A 24,423-nucleotide genomic window follows, 5' to 3' on the forward strand; every position below is an offset into this window, starting at 1 on the left:
TCTACCAGTATTTGATGGGAAGAACTTTGATGATTGGCGTGTGAAGATGAATGCCATATTCAGATTCCAAGAAGTTGATGAGGTTGTTAAGGTCGGGATTTAAGAACTTGGAAGGAATGCCACTGAAGAATAGAAAGCAACACATAAAGAACTCAAGAGGCTAGATAGCAAGGCACGATTCTTGATACATCAATGTGTGGATGCCACAGTGGTTGGGAAAATTGCTAAAGCCACTACTACAAAAGAAGCATGGGACATTTTGATCAAGACATATGGTGATGCTGAAAAAACTAAGAAGGTGAAGCTTTAGACTCTTAGAAAGCAATGTGAATTGCTATCATTGAATGGTCAGGAGTCAATTGCAAAGTATTTCAATTGGATTCAGGTATTAGTGAATGGGATGAAGGCTTGCAAGGAAGCTCTAACAAATCAACAGGTAGTTGACAAGGTCTTGAGCTCTTTGACTCCTCAATTTGATCGTGTGGTTGTTGCAATTGAGGAATCAAAGAACCTTGATTCAATGAAGGTGGAAGACCTATAGAACTCCCTTGAAGCACATGGGCAAAGGATTAATGAAAGAAGAAATGCCAAGAAAGCTTAAGAACAGGCTCAACAGGTTCATCATAATTTCAGAAATAAAGGTTTTGGAAATTGGAACAAGAAAGGGAAAGGAAAGTGGAAAGGTTGAGAAGAGACAATGAAGTGGAAAGTGGTCAAGATCAGAATTAATCTGATCTTGAACAAGGTAAAGCCTCCAATAGAAGAAATGCTGGCTAATCAAGATCAAAGGGTGGTAGGAAGAAGTTTGACATGAGGAAAATTTAGTATTATAACTGCAACAAGTGGGGCCATTTTGCATATGAATGCAAAAGTAGCATAAGGGACAAAGGGAAATCTAATAATGAGGAAATTTTGGTTTATGATGATGGATTTGATTCTAATCTAGTGTTGTTAATGGTAACAACTAGTGATGAGGTAGGCAATATTGCCTCCTGGTATCTTGGCACAGGGTGCTCCACTCGTACGACTAGTAGGAGGAACTGGTTCATTAGTCTTGATGAATCAACAAAGAACAAATTCAGATATGTGGATGACACCACACTCAAGGCAGAAGGCATTGGTAAAGTGCTAATCAAAAGAAAGGATGGTAAACAATCATTATTTCAAATGTATTGTATGTGCCAAGGATGAAAAGTAATCTATTGGGCCTTGATCAGTTGTTAGAGAAGGGGTTTGTGTTGAAAATGGAGGATAATTCCTTAAAAGTGTTTGACAGTAATAAGAGGCTTCTACTCAAGGCCTATTTATTATAAAATATGACCTTTAAGGTTAGAATTGATGTTATGAGGCATGAATGCCTAGCCACAGTTGCAAGCAAACCTAAGTGGCTTTGGCATCACAGATTCAGACATTTGAATTTCAGCAATTTGAGTCTACTGAAAAGGCACAACATGGTCCATGGTTTGCCACATGTTGAGGTCCTAAGTGAAGTATGTGAAGGGTTCTTGGAATGCAAGCAATCAAGGAGCCCCTTCAACAAACATGTTCCGACAAAGGCTAATGATAAACTAGAAGTTGTCTATTCAGATGTATGTGGTGAAATCCAATATGAATCCCTTGGTGGAAACAAGTATTTTTTCTTTTTTATTGATGAACTAACTAGGAAAATATGGATTTACCTGATTAAAAGGAAAATTGATGTGACTAAAGTGTTTAAGAAGTTTTAGTGCTTAGTTGGAAAACAAAATGGGAAGCAAATAAAGATATTAAGAACAAATGGTGGTGTTGAATATGTATGTGATGATCAACAGAGCTTGTGTGAGGAAGAGGGAATAATTCATGAAATAACTCCACCCTACACACCACAACATAATGGAACCGCAGAAAAAAAAAAATAGGACTATCATGAATATGTTAAGGTGCATGCTTAAAAGCAAAAGGTTAGCAAACTACTTGTGGGGTAAAGCAACCACAACAATAGTATATGTTTTAAACATATCACCTACCAAGAGGCTAGAAGGAAAAACACCTGAGGAAGCCTCGACTAGAGTTAAGCCTAATGTAGCTCACTTCAGAGTCTTTGGCTCAATTTGCTTTAAACATGTGCCAGATCAACTAAGAAGAAAGCTTGATGACAAATGTGAACATGTGGTTCTTATTGGATAACACTCAATTGGTGGTTACAAGTTGTTTAATCCAATGAACAAACAAGTGTCAGTGAGTAAGGATGTTGTGGTTGATAAAACAAAACATTGGGATTGGAATCATGAAGTTGAGAATGGACCAACTCAAGTGCTATTTGATTCAAACAATCCTGGTGAACCTGAAAAACAATGCAAATGCTCCCACAAAGGTAAGAAGGTCAACCAGGGTAAGGCAAGTTCCAAAAAATCTGAATGATTATTTGATTATGCCAGACTCTATAGTTGACTCAAAGGGAGAATTGGTACACTATGCATTAATGGCAGAAGCTGAGACAATCAGTTTTGAGTGAGTAATTCAAGAACCAAAGTGGGTTAAAGCTATGGAAGAGGAGATCAACTCAATTGAAAGAAACCAAATATGGGAATTGGTTTTCTTACCTCTTGATAAAAAAAACCTATAGACCTAAAGTGGATGTACAAGGTGAAAGTGAACCCAAGTGATGAAGTGATCAAGTACAAGGCTAGGTTGGTAGCAAGGAGATTCTTGCAAAAGGAAAGAACTGACTATGGTAAAGTGTATGCACTTGTTGCAAGTATGTAAATAGTGAGACTAGTGATGGCCATTACAAGTCTAAGAAGTTGGTCTATGCATCAACTTGATGTAAATTCAACCTTCTTGAATAGACTACTAGAGGATGAGGTTTATGTGAGTCAACTACCAGACTTTGTGTTGCAAGGACATGAGAAGAAAGTAGACAGACTAAGAAAAAGAATTGACAATTTCCTAAGCCAAATTGGCTTTGTAAAGTGCATTTCAGAACATGGATTATATATGATTTCCCTGAAAGTGACCTCGGGTATAGATTTACTAATTGTTTGCCTATATGTTGATGACTAATTAGTGACTGGAAGAAGTGAAAATGAGATTAAGGATTTCAAGCAAAAGATGATGAAACAATTTGAGATGAGAGACTTAGTCCCTCTATCCTATTTCCTAGGGATTGAGTTCAAGGCAACAAATTCAAGAACTGTGATGCATCAAACCAAATATGCAACTGATTTGCTAAAGAAATTCAACATGCTCAAATGCAACTTGGCAGTTACACCATATGAGATTGGGATATTCCTAGAGAAAGATGGAAATGAGGAATTTATAAATTGGGCATACTATAGACAAATTGTTGGATCACTGAGGTACTGGTGCCTAATCTTGCATATAATGTTGGTTTAACAAGTAGATTCATGGAGAAACCATTGAATCTCATCTTCTAACAGCCAAAAGAATAATGAGATATGTGAAAGGGACCCTAGATTATGGAATCCTATTTCCCAGTAGAAATGAGAAGTCAGAAATTAATTTGTTTGGCTATTTTGATTCAGCATGGTGTGGTGACAAGTTTGATATGAAAAACATTGCAAGGTATGTTTGTTGGATCAAGTGGCCTCGGAATAATTAAGAAGGGGGAAGGGTTGAATTAATTATGAACATATCTTGACTAATTAAAAATCTATCCTTCTTAATGTTACTAGATTCAAATAGGCTTTTACTACTAAGTTAAGAAAGTAAAGAACATAAATAGAAACTTAACCAAAAGTAAAAGCGATAATTAAAAGTACACAGCGAAAATTAAAGAGTGTATGGAAGAAGAAGACAAACACAAGATTTATACTGGTTCGGCCACAAACCGTGCCTACATCCAGTCCCCAAGCAACCTGTGGTTCTTGAGATTTCTTTTCAACCTTGTAAAATTCTTTACAAGCCAAAGATCCACAAGGGATGTGCCCTCTCTTGTTCTCTTTGAAAAACCAAGTGGATGTACCCTCCACTTGAACTGATCCACAAGAGATGTACCATCTCTTGTTCTCAGTATAACAATACCCAAGTAGATGTACCCTCTACTTGTACCACAAAGGATGTACCCTCCAATGTGTTGGGACACAGAATTCTCAAGCGGTTAGTCCTTTGAATTTTTGTAAAGGAAAAACAAAAGATATCTTAGGCGGTTAGTCCTTTAAGCAATCTAATTTTAAAAACTTTATATATATATTTTGAATTAAATTGTTTTATCATTGCTAAATTTAAGCAATTACTAAATTAAAATTAATCACTAAATTTAAGCAATTACTGAATTAAAATTAATCACTAAAATATTTTTTAATTGATTTGTTTTGTCATTGCTAAATTTTTGTTATTTATGATTTTTTTATTACAAAATAAATATTTTCAAATCCGTATATACAAAAAAAAATTGCCCATATCACAAAAAAAAAAATTACATACTTAGGGATCAGCAATCCGTATGGCCATACAGATTGCCCAATTCGTATGGTTCATACGGATTGCTGATCCATACGTAAGTAAATTTTTTTTTTACATTTCTCTCCTTTTCTGACGATGAAAACCGACCAAAATTCACCGCATACTCCTCACAAAGGCATGTACACCACTGGAGATCAAATACACTTCTAAATCGCCCTTAACGAAAACAACTTACACTAAGTGACAGAAATTTTGCGGAAAAAAAAGATACTGTACAAATAAAAAATTGAACCTGCTATTAAAAACCGTAAATACCATAAGGATATTTTTGCTAATTTTAAAAATTACTGGGTGCCCCAGCAAAAATGCTGGGTGCTCCAAGCAATTCCCGGGGATGGGGAGTCATTTGTTCTTTTGCGTTCTGTTTCGGCCCGTTTAGTGTTGATTCGAAGAAGAAAAACACGTCTTTTGTGTAAAGAATTAAACTAAAATCGTTTTTTTTCTTATATGAATTGAATTGAAAATTCACCTCAAGTATGAGAACTAATATTTAATGTTACACGATAACTTTATTTTCGAAAATAAAATAAAATCTTGGAACGTTTATTGCGTACGCGTGTCAATGGTTATCTAGCACACCGCATGATGATATTGCAATTTCTCCCTCCCCACCCTTCACAAATGTTCCATCAATTGCCAATGCTGCAAGATTCACGCCCTACCAGGATTTAAGTATGTCTAGTTGGACGTCCAAGACTAGCATACACCTATTTTTCACTTCGAAAAAGTTAAAAAAAAAAAAAAAACGTGAAAGCTATACTGTGACGCAGATCCACTTTGGTGACATGTTAAACCAAACATACAATATAAGTAAACTCCGACGTTTCAACGTATAACGAGAACAGAGGATATTTTCCTTGAGACCTCAACATTACTGCATTATGCTTGGTCAATAGAGCATACATGATTACATGTGCAAAGAATGTGCTATAGATTTTATGTAGTTAATAAAGTAGAGACAATTCAACATTCTCTGAGCTAGTTCACGACAGAACAAGCACTCTTCCATTTGGGAGTGAAATAAAATACTCCCCCTCTCAGAACCAGGGATAACAAAAGATAAAGGAATCGGGTAATGGACCCTAACCAGATTTACTTCCATCATTCATAGCCCCTTAAACGTTGAACTTTTGTGGAACATCGAAATCATCAAAGTCATATCTTTGTCTCTCTCTTCCAGCCTGAGTACAGTCACTCTTGTTAGTTAAAAGTATTTTGCATGGAAGTTTAGACAACAGGATGAAAACAGTTAAACACACCTTAGACAAATACAACTGATCACATGAAATTTGTTCATCCGTTGCAGTAAGTTTCCTTGAGAGAGCCATTATTCTGGACATTAATTGAAAAAAAATGCTTCAGTACAAGAGGAAGGACATATAGACACAGATCACTATTAAATTAAACCATTAAAAGTATTAAAACAGCAAAATTTATATTTCAAAGTTTTCAGGTTAAAAATATTTATTGTCTTATAAGACACTACAGTAAAGTTATTGTGTTAATTAATATGAGCTTAACATAAAATATACCTAAAGCATACCTTTGAATTGATGAATCAATATGTTCAATCATTTCACAGGTTTTATACTGTTCAGGATCCTCCAAGAATCTAACCATTCCGTCCTTCTGGTTGATAGTTGCGTATATCTCGCCATCCTGAATCTGTAGTACAGGAGTATGTTATTAGTGGTAAAATGTTAACGCTAAATGAAAATGACAGTATGTCAGTTAGAGAACCACCATTTGTAGCACATGCATTTCAGCTTCTTTGGGGCTATTTAACTGCACTGTGTTGGCTATATCTTGGAGAGAAAGGGTCAAGTATGTCTGGGTCAATCTCTGAATGTTCCGCTTATACATGGATGATACAACCTGCTTAACCAGTCCAAGGTTGTTGTCCTGAAACAGAAATTTTCACATAAATTATCAGCCTGTCACAGCACAGACAAACAATTCAGAGATTAGACAGTGTAGAGTCAGGCTTCAAGTCAAAATGCCTGATGCTTCAAATAAAGGACAAGTATGTGAAAGAGCGTACAGATTCAAACTTTTCTGCGTTTGCCTTGACATATGCCTCTAGTTCTGCAATTTTGCCAGTGCCATAACTATTTGCCAATTCGACATAAGGCTGCTCAAATGGGGAAAAAATTTAAGTTTAACATAGCTCAAGTCCAAAATATATGCTTGGAAGACAAGTTGAATGAAATTCAGTAATGTGCTTCAAAGAAATCAAGCAAAATTGCTAACAGCAGATAGTAGGGTATGCTTCCATTTGAGTTGATGGTACAAGAAAGTAATTCTAAATAAGCAAATATGTGAATAAGAATAAAAACAGGGAAACCATCAATAGCAGTGCAGTTACCGAGAAGAAGAAATACTAAAGCAAACATATTGTGGTAGAGTAGAGGCTAATCATTGGAACATATTCCAAAATCCTATTAAGGTCAGAAGATGTCAAGTCTCCAGAAAAAGAGGATAGATAAATGAAGAACTCTCCAACATAGAAACATCTTTATATCTCACATTTAGAACACATGTTCAGATCACAAACAAAAATCTAGTTGAAGAAATGAAGTACAACATTGAAAACTAAGTCTAAACTAAATCAGCTGCCATTGCCTTAAATAGAAGTCAGCGAACCCAATAAAAAAAAATAAAAACAAAACTAGCATCAGATTACAATAAATTAAATGGAAAAGAACTTCAAAATGTGATTATTTTCCTTGCAATGCCATAATGTAACAGCAAGCTCAAAATATCTAATAGGAATATAGATCCAACTAGCAGCAGACCATGATTCATTTAACCTAAAAGGATACAGGGCTAGTGGCACTAATCATATCATTGTCTTACAAAAGAGGTGAGGAAGGGGAACAAGAAGGTACATTGCAAATGGTGCTGAATGACCCTTCTTCTACGATTGTCAAGGAACTGGATGCCCAGCAGTAGGGTAAGTTGGAAGCAGTCTTGCAATAGTGCCCTCTAAAACAGCAAGTTGGACACTGTCCTTCTAGATTGGAGGTAGACAACCCTCTACTCCAGTTAGAACAGAAAATACTTTGACAACTAGGGGCTGAGCAAAAAAAAAAAACTTTGACAACTAGGGAATTACACAAACAGGGGATGCATTCTCTAAATGGTTTTCCAGTGGAAATCCAAACTCAGAAACTTGGGGGCAAAATAGCAATACCAAATGTCAATTTCTTTATTTCTGCCTTGAGGACAAGGCAGCTTCTTAGGAAGGTGGTACTGATAACAATCTGGATCCAACTACCCTACCAGACCAAGATTCATTTAGCTCAGTGGCTACCAAAGCTGGGTCTATTACTAAAATGTCCCTGCAAGTATATTCTTGAAGGCCTAAGAAGGTGATGAGGACACAACTAAGGGTAAGGACCATGAAGCACTTGAAGGGCCCATGACCAGAGACAGACTTAAAAAGGTCCAACACAGTGATGAGGACACAACTAAGGGCAAGGACCATAAAGCACTTGAATCAGAGGCAGACTTAAACAGGCCCAACACGTCATAGAGACAAGGCTGGTCATTTGTATAGCTGCCATTGATGATGATTGAAGGCCCATGTTTTCCATAATTTTTATTATTTTATTATTTAATTTTTGCAATTAAATAAATAAAATTGGTGGTTGTGGCTGAAACCTATGCCTTTTCAACTGCACCAATTTATTTCATTTTTAGTGTTTGGTGAACTATATATATTTTCGTCAAAATGAATGAAAGGGACTTTTGACATTCTTTTCAAATAAGTGAGAAAGCTTCTCTCAGGGTTCCTGTTGAACCAAATTCTGACTTATCAAGGTTGATTCCTTGTGGTGTCACTGTGACTTATCTTCCATCTCTGGAAGTGGCGTCCCTCTCCGTCAACATTCCTGTATCAAACGTTCTATCCCGTAAGGTTCACGTCATCTGGTATCAAAGCTTCGGCTCTTGATACAGGTTCTGTTGTCGTTTTCATTGATTGTCAATTTCGTTTGTTTTCGTTGATCGTTCAAGTTCGTTTTGTCGTTGCTACTCTGTTCGTATTTCGTTTGTCTTCTATTTTTTCGTTTCTTTTTTGTTTTGTCTTCTGTCATTGTTTTCGTTTTCATATTGTATTCTATTTATGCCTGTCGTATTGTATTCTGTCATCTATCATACTGTCCATCGTTTTCGTATTGTATTTTGTCTTCTGTTCATAACTTTTGTTTCAGCCTATTCGAATTCTATTTGGGTAAAAATTGACTAATTGCCGAATTGCTAAATTGTCAAATTGCCTAATGCTGATTGCCTATTGAACGAATTCTAATATCTGGACGACTGTTAAAAAAAAAAAAGTTTGGAAGAAATTTGGGTGTTTGATCTTTGAACACAAAATTACGACAGTTAGAGGCATTTTTTGGGAAAATTGTGGGGCCAAATCCCCTTCGGGCAATTGCCCAGGGATTCTCCTCTCAATTCTGAGCGTTTTGACATATAATGGGCCTCAAACGGACCGTTTGTAGCAAAAGTTATGGTCATTTGAAATTTGTATGTCAATTTTGCTATTTATGTGTCTTCTTCTTTGTTGATTGCATAGTTTCCTTGTTTTCAATCCTATCTGTCTGTTCTGTTTATGTCCTTAAACTTCTGCTTATGTCTTTGCCCAAGCCTGCGTGCGGTTTAGTTTAGGATAGTTACTGTTAAGTGTATTTCTGTTAATTGTGTCAAGTTCTGGAGCGTCACTTCTTTGTGCTTCTAATCATTGTTGCAACAACCTTCTTGTAAGTCCAATTTGGTCCATCCAGGAACTTAAGAGGGAACACGAGTGGTAAAAGGCAAGAGGAAATACATTACACAAAAGCCTATTGAGAGCATAAAAAACGAGTGTACTACCATCTAAGAGTTAAACACGTGAGTAGAGTGTGATGAGGTCCTGAAACCTTAATAACTTTTTTACTGCAAATTTTTCTGTTGAATCATGGCAGGAGCAGGAGCAGGTGGTAGTGGTGGTGATGAGTATCATCAGTTGGACGGAGCAGGTGTGAAACCTTAATAATTTTTTTATTGCAAATTTTTCTGTTGAATCATGGCAGGAGCAGGACAGGTGGTAGTGGTGGTGATGAGTATCATCAGTTGGACGGAGCTCAACGTATGTTACTGGACGCGATGAACGCACAGATGCAACGTTTGCTGGATCGTAACAATCAGGAGGTCTTTGAACGACTAGAATTATTGGAGAACTAAGCAAATCAGAATGCTAGATGAACTACAGGTGGAAACAGAGGTAATAATGACGGTAATGACGGACCGAGGCAAAACCGGGTTGAGAGAGTAAAGCTCAATGTTCCTTCCTTCAAAGGCAGAAGTGATCCAGATGCCTGCCTGGACTGGGAAATGAAGATTGAACATGTACTTGCCTGCAATGACTACACTGAAGAGTAGAAAATCAAGCTAGCAGTAGCTGAATTCTCTGACTACGTCCTTGTTTGGTGGTATAAAAACCAGAGAGAAATGCTGAGAGGGAGGGCGAGAGGTAGATACATGGACTGAGATGAAAAGGGTGATGAGAAAAAGATATGTGTGGAAGAGTACTATAAAAAGATGGAAATGGCGTTAGTGAGGGCCAACATCGAAGAGGAATCCGAAGACACAATGACTTGTTTTCTGAATGGTCTAAACCCTAAAATCAGAGATGTTGAATTACAGGAGTATGTGGAGTTGGATGAACTGCTACATAAGGCACTACGAGTTGAACAACAAATTAAAAGAAAAAGTGTAACAAGAAGGAACTCACCCAATACTTACAACCAGAACTGGGCCAGCAGATCCAAGAAGGAGGGAGGTAATTCGTCCGGCTCAGCAGCAACATCCCCACATGGAAAGTCAGCAGCGCCCAGTGTTGGAGGAAGCAAAACCAGAAACATAAAATGCTTCAAATGCTTAGGCAGAGGACATATTGCTTCTGAATGTCCAACCAAGAGGACCATGATCATGAAGGCTGATGAAGAAATCACTAGTGAGTCTGAGATCAATGAAGAAGAAGTGGAAGAAGAAGAGTATGAGGAGGAAGCTATGCAAGGTGATATGCTGATGGTGAGAAGGCTGTTCGGAAATCAAATGCAGCCACTGGATGACAACCAAAGAGAAAATATTTTCCACACCAGGTGTGTCATTAATGGCAAGCTGTGCTCTTTAATTGTTGATGGAGGAAGCTGTACCAATGTTGCAAGTTTCAAATTAGTAACCAAACAGAATTTGGAAACTAAACCCCATCCTAGGCCATACAAACTTCAGTGACTTAGTGAAGATGAAGAGGTAAAAGTGACTCAACAGGTTGAGGTGTGTCTCATCATTTGGAGATATAATGATAAGGTGTTGTGTGATATGGTCCTAATGGAAGCGATCCATGTGCTGTTAGGAAGAACGTGGCAGTATGATACCAAGGCAGTGCATGATGGCTTCACCAACAAAATCTCTTTCAAGCAAGATGACAAAAAAATTGTTCTCAAACCATTATCTCCTAGAGAGGTTTGTGAGGATCAGATAAAATGAGAGAAAAGAAAAAGAGTGAAGCACTTGAGAAGGAAAAGAGGGGAAAGAAAAAGAGTGAAACACTTGAGAGGGAAAAGAGAGAAAACAAAAAGAGTGAAACACTTGAGGGCAAATAGCTTTGTTTAGCAACAAGAAGGGAGGTAAGGAGGGTGCTTTGCACGAGACAACCCCTCTATTTATTGTTTTGTCAACGTCAGATGTTGCATGCTAACCAATTTGATGAATTTAAATTGTCTTCTGGTATTGAGTCTCTTCTACAGGATTTTTATGATGTGTTTCCAGCAAGTGTACCAGATGGTTTGCCACCATTGAGGGGAATTGAGCAACATTGATCTCATTCCAGGAGCGTCCTTGCCCAATTGGCCAGCTTATAGGAGCAACCCACAAGAAACTAAGGAGATCGAAAGGCAAGTGTCCGAACTATTAAGCAAGGGTTGGGTGAGAGATAGTATGAGTCTGTGCGCTGTACCTATCATTCTAGTACCCAAGAGGGACGACTCATGGAAGATGTGTTCTGATTGTAGAGTCATAAATAACATCACCATCAAGTATAGACATCCAATCCCCAGGTTAGATGATCTTCTTGATGAACTGTATGGTGCATGTGTGTTTTCTAAAATTGATTTGAAAAATGGCTATAATCAGATTAGGATTAGAGAGGGAGATGAATGGAAAATTACCTTTAAAACAAAATATGGTTTGTATGAGTGGATGGTTATGCCATTTGGTTTGACTAATGCACCTAGTATTTTCATGAGATTGATGAATCATGTTTTAAGGGAGTTTATTGGAAAATTTGTGGTGGTGTACTTTGATGATATTCTTATCTATAGCACTAGTCTTGATTTGCATGTTGAACATTTGTAATTTGTTTTAAGTGTGCTTAGGAAAGAAAAATTGTATGCCAACTTAGAAAAGTGCTCCTTTTGTACTGATCATGTGGTGTTTCTGGGTTTTGTTGTTAGTGCTAAGGGAGTAAGGGTGGATGTGGAAAAGGTTAAGGCCATCCAAAAAGGGCCAACACCTAAGACCGTGAGTGAGATGAGGGGATTTCATGATTTAGCAAGTTTCTATAGGAGATTTGTTAAGGATTTTAGTACATTGGTTGCACCTCTAACTGAAGTTGTTAAGAAGAATGTGGGTTTCAAATGGGGTAAGAAACAAGAAGAGGCCTTTGCTGCCCTCAAGCATAGGTTAACTAATGCACCCATTCTTGCTATGCCTAATTTTGCAAAATCATTTGAAATTGAGTGTGATGCGTCAAATGTGGGTATTGGGGCTGTTTTGTTGCAAGAGGGACATCCGATTGCTTATTTTAGTGAAAAGTTAGGAGCTGTTGCCCTTAACTATTCAACTTATGATAAGGAATTGTATGCTTTGGTTAGAGCTTTACAAACTTGGCAGCATTACCTGTTACCTAAAGAGTTTGTCATCCATAGTGATCATGAGTCCTTAAAGTACTTAAAAGGACAAGGAAAGCTTAATAAGAGGCATGCTAAGTGGGTAGAGTTTTTAGAGCAATTTTCATATGTCATCAAACATAAAAAGGGGAAAGGGAATGTAGTGGCTGATGCGCTGTCTAGGAGACATGCTTTACTTGTTATGCTTGAAACTAAACTGTTTGGTCTCGAGTCTTTGAAAGATATGTATGAACATGATGTGGACTTTGCTGAAATTTTTGCTGCATGTGAAAAGTTTTTTGAAAATGGTTACTATAAGCATAATGGATTCTGGTTTAAAGCAAATAAATTGTGTGTGCCTAAGTGTTCCATTAGAGAGTTGCTTGTGAGCGAATCACATGAGGGGGGTTTGATGGGTCACTTTGGGGTTCAAAAGACCCTAGAAATTCTGCAAGAACATTTCTTTTGGCCTCATATGAGGCGTGATGTGCATAAGTTTTGTGATCATTGCATTGTGTGTAAAAAGGCTAAATCTAAGGTTAAACCTCATGGATTGTATACTCCTTTGCCTGTTCCTGAATATCCTTGAACTGACATATCTATGGACTTTGTTTTGGGGCTGCCCAAAACCAAGAATGGAAAGGATTTTGTGTTTGTTGTTGTTGACAGGTTTTCTAAGATGGCACACTTTATATCTTGCAAGAAAGTGGATGATGCTTGTCATGTGGCTGATTTGTTTTTCAAAGAAATAGTGTGGCTTCATGGATTACCGAGGAGCATTGTCAGTGATAGGGATGCAAAATTCCTTAATTACTTTTGGAGGACCTTGTGGGGTAAGATTGGTACTAAATTGTTGTTTTCTACTACTTGTCACCCACAAACTAATGGTCAAACTGAGGTAATCAATAGGACTTTAGGCACACTGCTTAGGACTGTTTTAAAGAAAAATCTTAAATCTTGGGAAGCATGTTTGCCTCATGTTGAGTTTGCCTATAATCGGGTTGTCCATAGCACAACTAATTGTTCACCATTTGAGATAGTGTATGGATTTAATCCTTTGACTCCTCTTGATTTGTTGCCTATGCCTAACATTGCTATGTTTAAGCATAAGGATGCACAGGCTAAAGCTGAGTATGTGAAGAAGCTGCATGAGCAAGTGAAGACTCAAATTGAAAAGAAAAATGCGAGCTAAGCAAGACAAGCCAACAAAAGCAGAAAGAAAGTCGTGTTTGAACCAAGTGATTGGGTTTGGGTACACCTGAGGAAGGCGAGGTTTCCAGAACACAGGAAGTCCAAGCTTCAACCTAGAGGAGACAGACCATTCCAAGTGTTGGAGAAGATCAATGACAATGCCTACAAGATTGACTTGCCTAGTGAGTATAATGTAAGTGTCACTTTCAATGTGTCTGATTTATCTCTTATTGATGCAAATGAAGGAGCCTTGAATTTGAGGACAAATCATTTTCAAGAAGGAGGGAGTGATGAGGACACAACTAAGGGCAAGGACCATGAAACACTTGAAGGGCCCATGACCAGAGACAGACTTAAAAAGGCCCAACACAGTGATGAGGACATAACTAAGGGCAAGGACCATGAAGCACTTGAAGAACCCATGACCAGAGGCAGACTTAAACAGGCCCAACACGTCATAGAGACAAGGCTGGTCATTTGTATAGCTGTCATTGATGATGATTGAAGACACATGTTTTCCATAATTTTTATTTTTATTTTATTATTTAATTTTTGCAATTAAATAAATAAAATTGGTGGTTGTGGCTGAAACCTATGCCTTTTCAGCTGCACCAATTTATTTCATTTTTAGGGTTTGGTGAACTATATATATTTTCGTCAAAATGAATGAAAGGGACTTTTGACATTCTTTTCAAATACGTGAGAAAGCTTATCTCAGGGTTCCTGTTGAACCAAATTCTGACTTATCAAGGTTGATTCCTTGTGGCGTCACCGTGACTTATCTTCCATCTCTGGAAGTGGCGTCTCTCTCCGTCAACATTTCTGTATCAAACGTTCTGCCCCGTAAGGTTCACGTCAGAAGGGGATACAGAAGGGGTGTGGGGAGCAGGAGTTAGTTAGATGAAACTTGAGAGAGGGAACAGGTCTGTGTATTCTGTTAAATAGAGATATTAAAAGTAAGGAGGGGTCATGCATACATTTTCCACCTTTCAGCTTGGGGCTTAGGGAAATTCTTCCTTAACAGGGAGCAAGTGTTTCTCTAACTATTTCAGCACATTATATTTGTATCTCTTCCTATTTCTCTCAACTACGATATAGTATGTCTTCTAATTTTCATTATGCGAACACTCTCACTTTAGATAGGATTTATTCCTATTTCCTATCAATATCTTGCAAACAAAAGAGAATCAACAAAAATATTTTTTTCGAAAAAGGTCAAAGGCTTCCCCCTGTCTTTTCTAACCTCAGCTGAATTAAAGTCATACCTGACAAAAGTTCTTTAGGTTCCTTTGAGCAGTTGAAGAAGAATACTTAGGAAGACTGGTAGAGAACTGGCACCAAACACACGGCAAGGTCAGCTGATAAACTACAAATATAGCACTTCATAAAATAAAGGTTAAAGTTAAATTGGTCAAAATGAGCAAAATCCTATAGATAAAGGGTTTGTCTATTGACAATATACGGTGCATTAGAAACATAAAAGCCGCAATCTCTAAATAAACAAGACACTATTTTTCACTTTTTTATTTATTTTTGGGATAAAAAAATTCATAAATATTATATAAAAGCAAAATTTTGATTTAACACCTTCATTAAGCCATGTCAAGTTTATTAAGAGGCTCACCTGTCCATGACGAATGAGAGAAACCAATATATACTTTTTGTAAGCTTCAACAGCTATAGCATTTATGGTAGACATGGGAGCAGTTACAACCTGGAATATATAACCAATAAGCTATTACAAATGCTGAACCAAAACGCAGATATGAACAAACCATGATCAATACAAGTATAATTGTATGTAGATTACTTACATTATGCAGAAGGTCCAATGCCTTCTGAAAGCGCTTCTGTCCAATGCATATCATACCTCTGTTAGAAGGTTAAAAGTCAGACACAATTAAAATTCTTCACCAATAGAACATGACCAGAAGCACAATCTAAAATCATTAAATGCTGACAACCTATGAAGCACAGGACACGGCTAAATTCTAAAACATAAGACATAGGGACACAACACACACACACACACATAATAAGCATCAAAAAATCATATTAAGTAGCACCATTATCATTCAAAAGAAAATTTCACAAGGCAAAAACTTTGTCTCTTTAAAAAATAATCTAAAAACAAACTTGCTAATATATTTAATAAAGAGTTTCACCTAAAAAAGTACCAAGATAAATCATCATAATTGAAAAGATAAATAAAAAATTGTTAATCTTAATCTATCTAAGTTCTTCCTCTTCCTTCTTGAGTGTGTTTTTTAATGATGATGATCAAGAAGGAAAAGAAAGAACTTAGATAGATTAGGATTAACAGTTTCTTATTTATCTTTTCAATTATGATGATTTATCTTGGTACTTTTTTAAGGTGAGACTCTTTATTAAAGATATTAGCACGTTTCTTTAGATTATTTTTTAAAGAGACAAAGTTTTTGTCTTGTGAAATTTTCTTTTCAATTATAATAGTGCTACTTAATATAATTTTTTTATGCTTATTATATATATATATATACACACACACACACATATGTTGTGTCCCCGTGTCTTATGTTTTAGAATTTAGCCATGTCGCGGTGTTGGTGTCAGTGTCGTTCTGGTGTCAGTGTCGAAATTTGTGCTTCATAGCTCTCCAGAGATGATAAGAGGAATGCAAGACACATGCCGCAACCACGACATCCATAGCGGCCACAATTGCGGCTGGAGTCACAATAGCACATCCAAGGAATTCCACAATGCAATAGCGCAATAATGCTATTTAACAACATTGATGAGAATAATAAAGCATAAGAAAGGTATTCTAAAAGGAATAATGTTAGATGCACAAGATGTGTGTTCATAGATAGGAGCATAACAGATTGGACACTTTGTCAAGATAGGTAGAGCCGAAGGATGATTCCGTTGAAGGGAGGGTACAAGAGGAAGCAAAGGCAACAGAGAAGGGGTGGGCAAAAAAGGGAGTGAGGCTTTTGAGAAGGAGGAAGAAGGTCCCTAGGAGCACTTGAAGTCTTCATGTTTAATAGTTATTACAGTGCTATTACAGATCACTTTCAAGATACCTAACAATTCAGTATTAGAACCTACCTCCATGTCTCTTAGCCGAAAACAACCGGTGTAGGTGGTGACACCAACATTGCATTGTTCACTAGTGGTAGTCATAAGTGCTCCTGCACAGCCAACATGTGTGGACATGGGCTGTGGAGCAAGTGGAATATTAGGACCCCAAGTTGCAAGGTATGGGAGTTGAGTCCTTCATAAGAAATATAGAATTTTGACATGGGATTTATATGACATTGAGCATCTCCCCACCACAATGGGTAGCTTTTTGTGGTGTGATTCACTCCCCAAGGTTTGTTGGGTATCGTATAAGCAGAAATAATCATAAATTGAAACATTAAAGAGGCAATTTTGTAAAGCAATTTTTGGATGAGATTGATGAGGCCCAGGATTAAGGAAATGAGATGCTGGTACTGAGCAAGGACAAAAACCCAGGATTTTGAGAGTTTACACACAGAGAGGAGAGATGAGTGGAGTGGTTAGTTAATTAGAAGAGGAGGGTAATTTGGGAATGAAGTGACGGGAAGCATGAGGTTATTATGATTCTGTTATTATAGGGAAATATACAACGGAGTAAGGGTTAGAGTGGATTTATCTAACATTTTTTCCATATGCGGTGCGGTATAGGGAAACAGGGTTATCTCCCTCAGAGAAGACATGGACTTGGGAAGTTGTAGACTCTTGATATAAAGTATTATTTCAGCTTTGCTACATTTATTCATCTGTGTCTGCTACTTGTTTCCTCATTAAATTCTGCATTCTCTTTTAATGAATCATAGCACAGATTTAGGAGGGGAAGATTTAAAATTTAAAGCAAATCTGCCATATTGAGCCTCCCCTATGGCGGTTGGCAAAATATTTGCCAGGCCATTCTGCCATGGCCGATGTTTAACAATACTGTTGCGATAAAATTCCACCAATTTGGAGGACTTTAACCATACAAACAAAATCAAGGAAACTCATTGATTAAATTTCTATCCATTTCCCTCCCCTTTCATTTTCTTTCTTCCCCTCCCACCTCCCAAACACCTAAGTGAAATGGCAAGCACAACACTACTGTAAATAACACAAAACACTACCTACAGCACATATAATATAAATAAGAAAAAATCCAATAAAATACTATCAATGCTGAAAAAATTGCAGTACATTCCATCAACTAATAGGCAATACTAAAATATGGACAAACTCTTAAGGAAAGAAAGGAAGAAAGCAGCTCACCCATAATAACAGTAGAGAAAAAGGTCTCGCGGTTGGTCTACTTCAAAAACATCATCATCCAATATGGATAGACCAGTTTTGTAGCACTTTGCTAACAAGCACAGAAGAAGAAACTCTGAGTGTAGCGGAGTCAAGTGTTCTGCGGAGGCCTGAAGTTTCCGAAGAGCATTGAACAAGGGAGCCACGCCCCGTATTGGAGCTTCCAACAGCATCACTTGATCCTTCAACCTCTTACAGACAGATAAAACTACAAAATTCAAAAAAAATTAAAAACACAATTACTTAATCGAATACTGAGAAATAAAATCAACACCAAATTAAAATCCCTGCTGCTGCCTTTGATCCTTAACATCCTACACACAGAAAAACTACAAAATTCCAAAAAAAAAAAAAAAACTACGTAATGAAAACTGAGAAACAAGATCAACACCAAATTAAAATCCTTTCTCCCTTTGATCCTTCCACCTCCTACACACAGACAAAACTACAAAATTCCAAAAAAAAAAAAAAAAAGGTTAAACAAACTAAAACCAAGAAGCATCAACACCAAATTAAAATTTCCTCAGCCTTCAACCGTCTCCTTTCTTCTCCCTCTAATTGAACAATCACAATTCACTAAAAAAAATTCCCTCTTTCTCAACCAACATTAACATCTCTCCTTTTCTTATATAGCAACAATTAACCATACAACGAGTATCTCACAGCCAATCAAAATAATTTCAACACACAATTTATTATGTATTTAACTCATTTATAAGCAACCAGATTTTAAAAGGCTGTCCACTACTGCAATTTAGGCAGCAACATCAAGGTTTTTGGGCTCATAGTGACTGCAATTGCAGCCTCAATTTCCCACAATGTCAATTCGACCATGAAAGTGACCACAATTTAAAAGCCTTGTCTATAAGCAATGAATTAAGCAAAACAGAATATTCAAATCTCATATTCTCATACATTTATCAGGCGCCAAACGAATCTGCTCCGTGCTGCAAGCGCCGATAAACCTAGTAACGATCGGAACGACGACCTCAGCCTGCGTTTTGGTAACCGGACCGGTCATGGAAGCTTCTCTGCAATCACAAAAGAACAAAAATAAAAAATCTCGCAACAAAAAAATAAATAAATAATATTCTAGGGTTCAACAACTAGGGTTTTGAGCATCGACAAATAGCTCTTATTATTATTATTATTATTATTATTATTATTATTATTATTATTATTATTATTATCATTACAATTTCGCGAATTACACATACAGGATGTAGAGAAACCCGAGGGAGTGAATGGAGGGGTCGAGCTGTGTGAGAATCGGAGCGAGGCGAGTTGACTCGGATCGAAGCGAGTCATCGGCTTGCTTTAGAACAGTGTGGAGGCGAGTGAGGTCGCCGGGAGAGCTCGATAGCCCTTGGATTTGGGCGACCAAAGCTTCGAGAGGGTCCATGCAGCGCGGGGAGTGGTGACTCGCTTTTCGACTCGGTCACTCGTTGATACCGACTCAGTGGGAACACGGAACAGTGACTCGCTCTTCTTCGTTTTTATTCCCGTTCCTGGGAGTGTATGTAACAGTTGACTGTACCTGCATTTCCACCTTCTATGATGGGGTGGACCCTGCAATGCTGGTGAAGCACTGACTCTTGCAGCCGTTGGATTTAGAGGGAATGAATCGATGGTAAAGTTTGTTCACGGGTAAATTTTATTTTTTCTTTTTGCAAGATTTTTATTGTATGTAGATATAATATAGACTTAGATATATAGATAAATAAATATGCAAATATAACTTTTTTATTCTCTCTTGATTAGAAATTTTTATATTCTTCTACTTTTTTTTTCATTTAACACGTTATTTTTTCAACTAATAGAAAGATTATTTTCTCTTTCAATTTTGTCAAACTATCATCATTATATCTACTTCTTTAAATTAAATTTCAATAACTATTTATACTAGGATAAATATAACATTTATGTAGCTACACGGGTCAAAGCATGAAAACAATCATTCTTGTCTAATGGAGTTATACTCTTACTTATTATTAGTTTCTCTAGGTGCAATTATAAGCATATGCATGATTGTTTCTTTTATCAACTAGTATGAATATATATATATATATATATATATATATATGACAAGTTATCTCGCTAACTCTTACAAGTTACAAGTTTATGAGGGCGCTTATTCTATGCGAGTTTACTCGTGTGATTCTTTTTTTAATAGTTTCTAGATAGACTCTATAAACTGTAAGTAAACTTGGTAGACTCTTGAGTTTACTCCCTGTTAGACAAATGATCTCATTTATCTTAAGAAGGGGTGAATTAATTTTCACTAACAAACTTTTAACCCCCTTCTAAATGATAGACTCAGAATGCAGAAGAAAAAACAACAATCAATTTAATAATGTTCTTTAAACATACAAGACAAAATTAATTACAATAATAAATGAGATAAAAGAAGAGAGAAATACAAACTCGATTTATACTGGTTCGGCCACTTCTTGTGCCTACGTCCAGTCCTCAAGCAACCCACTTGAGATTTTCCACTATCTTCGTAAAACTCCTTTTACAAAGTCTGAACCACACAGGGACAATCATTCCCTTGTGTTCAGGAATCCTTACAACTTAAGAGACCCTCAGTCCTTTAATCAATCTCTTTGAATAAGAAGACGAAGAATTCTTTCTTTAAGAAAATGATATTACAATTGAAGTTCCTGGATGAACTCTTAATAGATTTGCAAGTGTTTGCCCAAGAGTTGTTGAGAGAGCATTTGACAATGAAGTTCTCTTGGAATATCTCTCCCTTGCTTTTTGAAGTCAGACACACACATATATATATAGGTCCTTCGTGCCTCTTCAAAATGTGTCTTTTCAAAAATCTTTTTCTGAATTTCTTCACTGGCAATCGATTACAGGTTTCTGGTAATCGATTACACAATTATATTTTGAAAGGTCATGACTTTTGAATTTAAATTTCAAGAGTTTCGTTGCTGGTAATCGATTACAGGTTCAAATTTCAAATTCAAAACTCTTTTAAACAACTATTTTTCAAACTTGTCTTTTGGTAATCGATTACACTGTCTGGTAATCAATTACCAGAGCATTGCATGTCTTGGAAACACTTTGTTTTGAGACAAGACTTGATCTTTAGTGAATCTTGAAACAAGGCTTTGTTTGTTGAAGCAATCTTGTATTAATCTTGAAACATTGCTTATCCTTTGAAGCAACCTTGTTTGATTCTTCTTTGACATAATCAAAATCATGTATACATACATTCATGTTCTCCCCCTTTTTGATGATGACACTAATTAAAAAGCAAATTCTTTTTGACATCATCAAAACCTGCATGATTTACACCCCCGAGTTAACAAGTTGACAAGTTAAAAAAAATCAAAATGTAAGTCATTTTGGGTTGTTTTATGTCTGTTAAGTGTTTAACATGTGAATGTATGTATATATGATTTTGATGATGCCAAAGATAAGCACTTCTCAAGTTTGATCCAAGTCAAGAATTCAAAAATTCAGAATATAACTCCCAAGAGTCACAACTCTTCAGAAAATAACTCCTGAGAGTCACATCTGTTCAAGAGATTTTTGAATGATCATCAAAGGCCTATAAATAGGTGGCTTGGGACATAAAATGAATGAGAGAGATTCCAAGAGAACTTCATTGTCAAATGCTCTCTCAAAAGAAACTCTTGGACAAACACTTGCAAATCCATTAAAAGTTCATCCATGGACTTCAATTGTAATATCTTTCTCTTCAAGAGAGAATTCCTCTTCTTTCTTATTATACAAAGAGATTGATTAAGGAATCAAGGATCTCTTAAGTTGTAAGAATTCCCGAACACAAGGGATGTGTTGTCCCTGTGTGGTTCAGAAGTTGTAAAGGAATTTACAAAGAGAAAGGAAAATATCAAGTGGGTTGCTTGAGTACTGGACGTAGGTACGGACTTTGTCGAACCAGTATAAAACTATGTTTGCATTCTCTCTTCCCTTATCTCATTTATTTTGTTGCAATCAATTTTTCTTGCATGTTTAAAGAACATTATTAAATTGATTGTTGTTTCTTCTGCATTCTGAGCCTATCCCTCTTAAGTTATTGAGGCCTCTGGTCCAACAAGTGGTATCAGAGCAGGATTCTGGTATAAAGTTTAAAAACTTCAAGAATAGATATGGCCTCATCTAACTTTCTATTTCCTGAGGGAAATTCTATTAATAGGCCTCTGATGTTCAATGGTGAGGGTTATCATTATTGGAAAACCCGAATGCAGATCTTTATAGAAGCCATAGATTTAAAGATATGAGAAGTCATTGAATTTGATTCTTTATTCCTACAATGGTAGAGAGAAATGCAACTATATAAAAAAAATTAGAGAAGAATGGAATGATGATGAAAGAAGAAAGAAGAAGATTCTTCCTTAGCCCCAAAATGTTGAATGCGATCAATCTGGGCACATGAGATTCAATTGTCCTGTCTTCAACAGAAGAATGAAAAATCTGATAAGAGAAATTTTAAAGAGAAGAAAGAAAAGAAAGGATACATCACTTGGGAAGATAATGTCATAAATTCTTCAAGTGATTCAGAGAATAAAATCATAAGTCTGGGTATTATGATGAAAGACTATGAAAATGGAGAAGAGCAAAGTAGATACATTGATAGCAATTTCTCCAAACACATGACATGCATCAAAGTTTATTCATATTTCTCCCCAAGATAAGTGGATATGTGATTTATGAAGACAACAAACAAAGACCACATTTCTCCCCAAGAAAAGTGAATCTCAAGAAAAGTGAATATGTGATTTATGGAGACAACAAAGGCCACTTGATCAACAAGTCCAACAAGTGATATCAAATGATACCAACAGGTCACTTGTCTTTGATTGGTTACTTTTGATGTTTGTTTTCTACTTGAGTTTAGATTGTTGTTGATGATTGTGATTGAATTTAATTGATTGTGTTTGATGATTGATTGATTGTGTTTTTTGATTGATGTGTTTGTCTTTGCTTGATTGATATTCAATGTTTGTTAGTTTGATTGATTGATTATATTTTATATTTGATTAATTGTCTTTGATGGTTGTTCCTGATTGAGTTTTTGATTGTCTTTAAAGAATGAATTAAAATTTTCAAATTAGTTTCATATTTTAAGAAAACTATTTCAAATTTAGAAAAGGAAATTTTGAAATTGAAATTTGAAAATTGAAATTTGAAATTTGAAATTAAAATTTGAAATTTGAAATTAAAATTTGGAAGTGAAAGTTACTGGAAGTTGAAGTTGGAAATGGAAGTTATTGGAAGTTGAAAGTTGAAAATGGAAGTTGGAAGTTGGAAATAGAAGTTATTGGAAGTTGAAAGTTGAAAATGGAAGTTGGAAGTTGGACGTTGGAAGGGGAAGTTATTGGAAGTTGAAGTTGGAAGTTGGAATTTGAAATTTAAAATTTAAAATTTGAAATTTGAAAATTGAAATTTGAAATTTGAAATTTGTAATTTGTAATTTGAAATTTGAAATTTGAAATTTTTTAATAGAAATTATTGTGCATAGTTAGTTGATTGTTAATTTAATTAATTTGATTTGAAATTTTTGATGATTGATTGTATTCGATTGTGTTTGATTGATGTGTTATTGTACTTGTTTTTGCTTGGTTAATATTGAATGATTGTTTTAATGCCTTTTGGTATCATTTGATTCTCATAAATTGCAACAAGTGGTAACATTTTTCTCCTCTCTATTCATAATTTGTTTTTGATGTTGACAAAGGGGGAGAGATAGATAAAAGATATATGAAATCTTTATGAGATAGCTTTTTATATATGAAATCTTCAACTGTCTCATATAAGCAATCATTGCAAAACAAAGGGGGAGTAAAACTATATACAAATGGATATTTTTTTGTTATTGTTGCTTTTAACCTACAGTTGGTTGTCATCATCAAAAAGGGAGAGAATGTAAATCATTAAGATTTTGATGATGTCAAAAAGATCAAGCCTTGGATAATGAGCGTCATCATCAAAAAGGGGGAAAATATGGATTATGCATTGTTTTGATGATGTCAAAAGGAAATCACTTGATTATCATCATCAAAAAGGGGGAGAATGTGAATGTATGTATACATGATTTTGATGATGTCAAAGATAAGCGCTTCTCAAGTTTGATCCAAGTCAAGAATTCAAAAATTCAGAAAATAACTCCCAAGAGTCACAACTCTTTAGAAAATAACTACTGAGAGTCACATCTGTTCAAGAGATTTTTGAATGGTCATCAAAGGCCTATAAATAGGTGGCTTGGGACATAAAATGAATGAGAGAGATTTCAAGAGAACTTCATTGTCAAGTGCTCTCTCAAAAGAAACTCTTGGACAAACACTTGCAAATCCATTAAAAGTTCATCCATGGACTTCAATTGTAATATCCTTCTCTTCAAGAGAGAATTCCTCTTCTTTCTTCTTATACGAAGAGTTCGATTAAGGGACCGAGGGTCTCTTAAGTTGTAAGAATTCATGAATACAAGGGATGAGTTGTCCCTGTGTGGTTCAGAAGTTGTAAAAGAATTTACAAAGAG

The 24,423-nt window shown here is 36.1% G+C and overlaps 1 protein-coding gene across 1 annotated transcript; it reads right to left on the minus strand.

Annotated features, from left to right (window-relative positions):
• Window positions 1–5,315: 5,315 nt before the first annotated feature.
• On the minus strand, window positions 5,316–19,572 carry LOC100783340 (COP9 signalosome complex subunit 3). The gene is made up of 11 exons (XM_003524576.5): window positions 19,127–19,572; window positions 18,825–18,940; window positions 17,871–18,117; window positions 15,404–15,461; window positions 15,214–15,303; window positions 14,855–14,920; window positions 6,506–6,595; window positions 6,208–6,366; window positions 6,008–6,129; window positions 5,724–5,796; window positions 5,316–5,645 (listed from the first exon to the last, which is right to left on the minus strand). The coding sequence occupies exons 1-11, from the start codon at window positions 19,309–19,311 to the stop codon at window positions 5,580–5,582; spliced, it is 1,272 nt and encodes a 423-aa protein (XP_003524624.1). The 5' UTR covers window positions 19,312–19,572; the 3' UTR covers window positions 5,316–5,579.
• Between the last annotated feature and the right edge of the window lie 4,851 nt (window positions 19,573–24,423).

Source organism: Glycine max, chromosome 5 (assembly GCF_000004515.6).
Source record: "Glycine max cultivar Williams 82 chromosome 5, Glycine_max_v4.0, whole genome shotgun sequence".
In the NCBI taxonomy this organism is placed as follows: Eukaryota; Viridiplantae; Streptophyta; class Magnoliopsida; order Fabales; family Fabaceae; genus Glycine; species Glycine max.

Coding starts and splice junctions, on each gene's coding strand:
- LOC100783340 (XM_003524576.5), bottom strand. CDS start 19,311: ATGGACCCTCTCGAAGCTTTGGTCGCCCAAATCCAAGGGCTATCGAGC. Junction 15,304..15,403: donor CATTGGACCTTCTGCATAAT/GTAAGTAATCTA, acceptor TATATATTCCAG/GTTGTAACTGCTCCCATGTC. Junction 5,797..6,007: donor ATTGATTCATCAATTCAAAG/GTATGCTTTAGG, acceptor ATTAATGTCCAG/AATAATGGCTCTCTCAAGGA.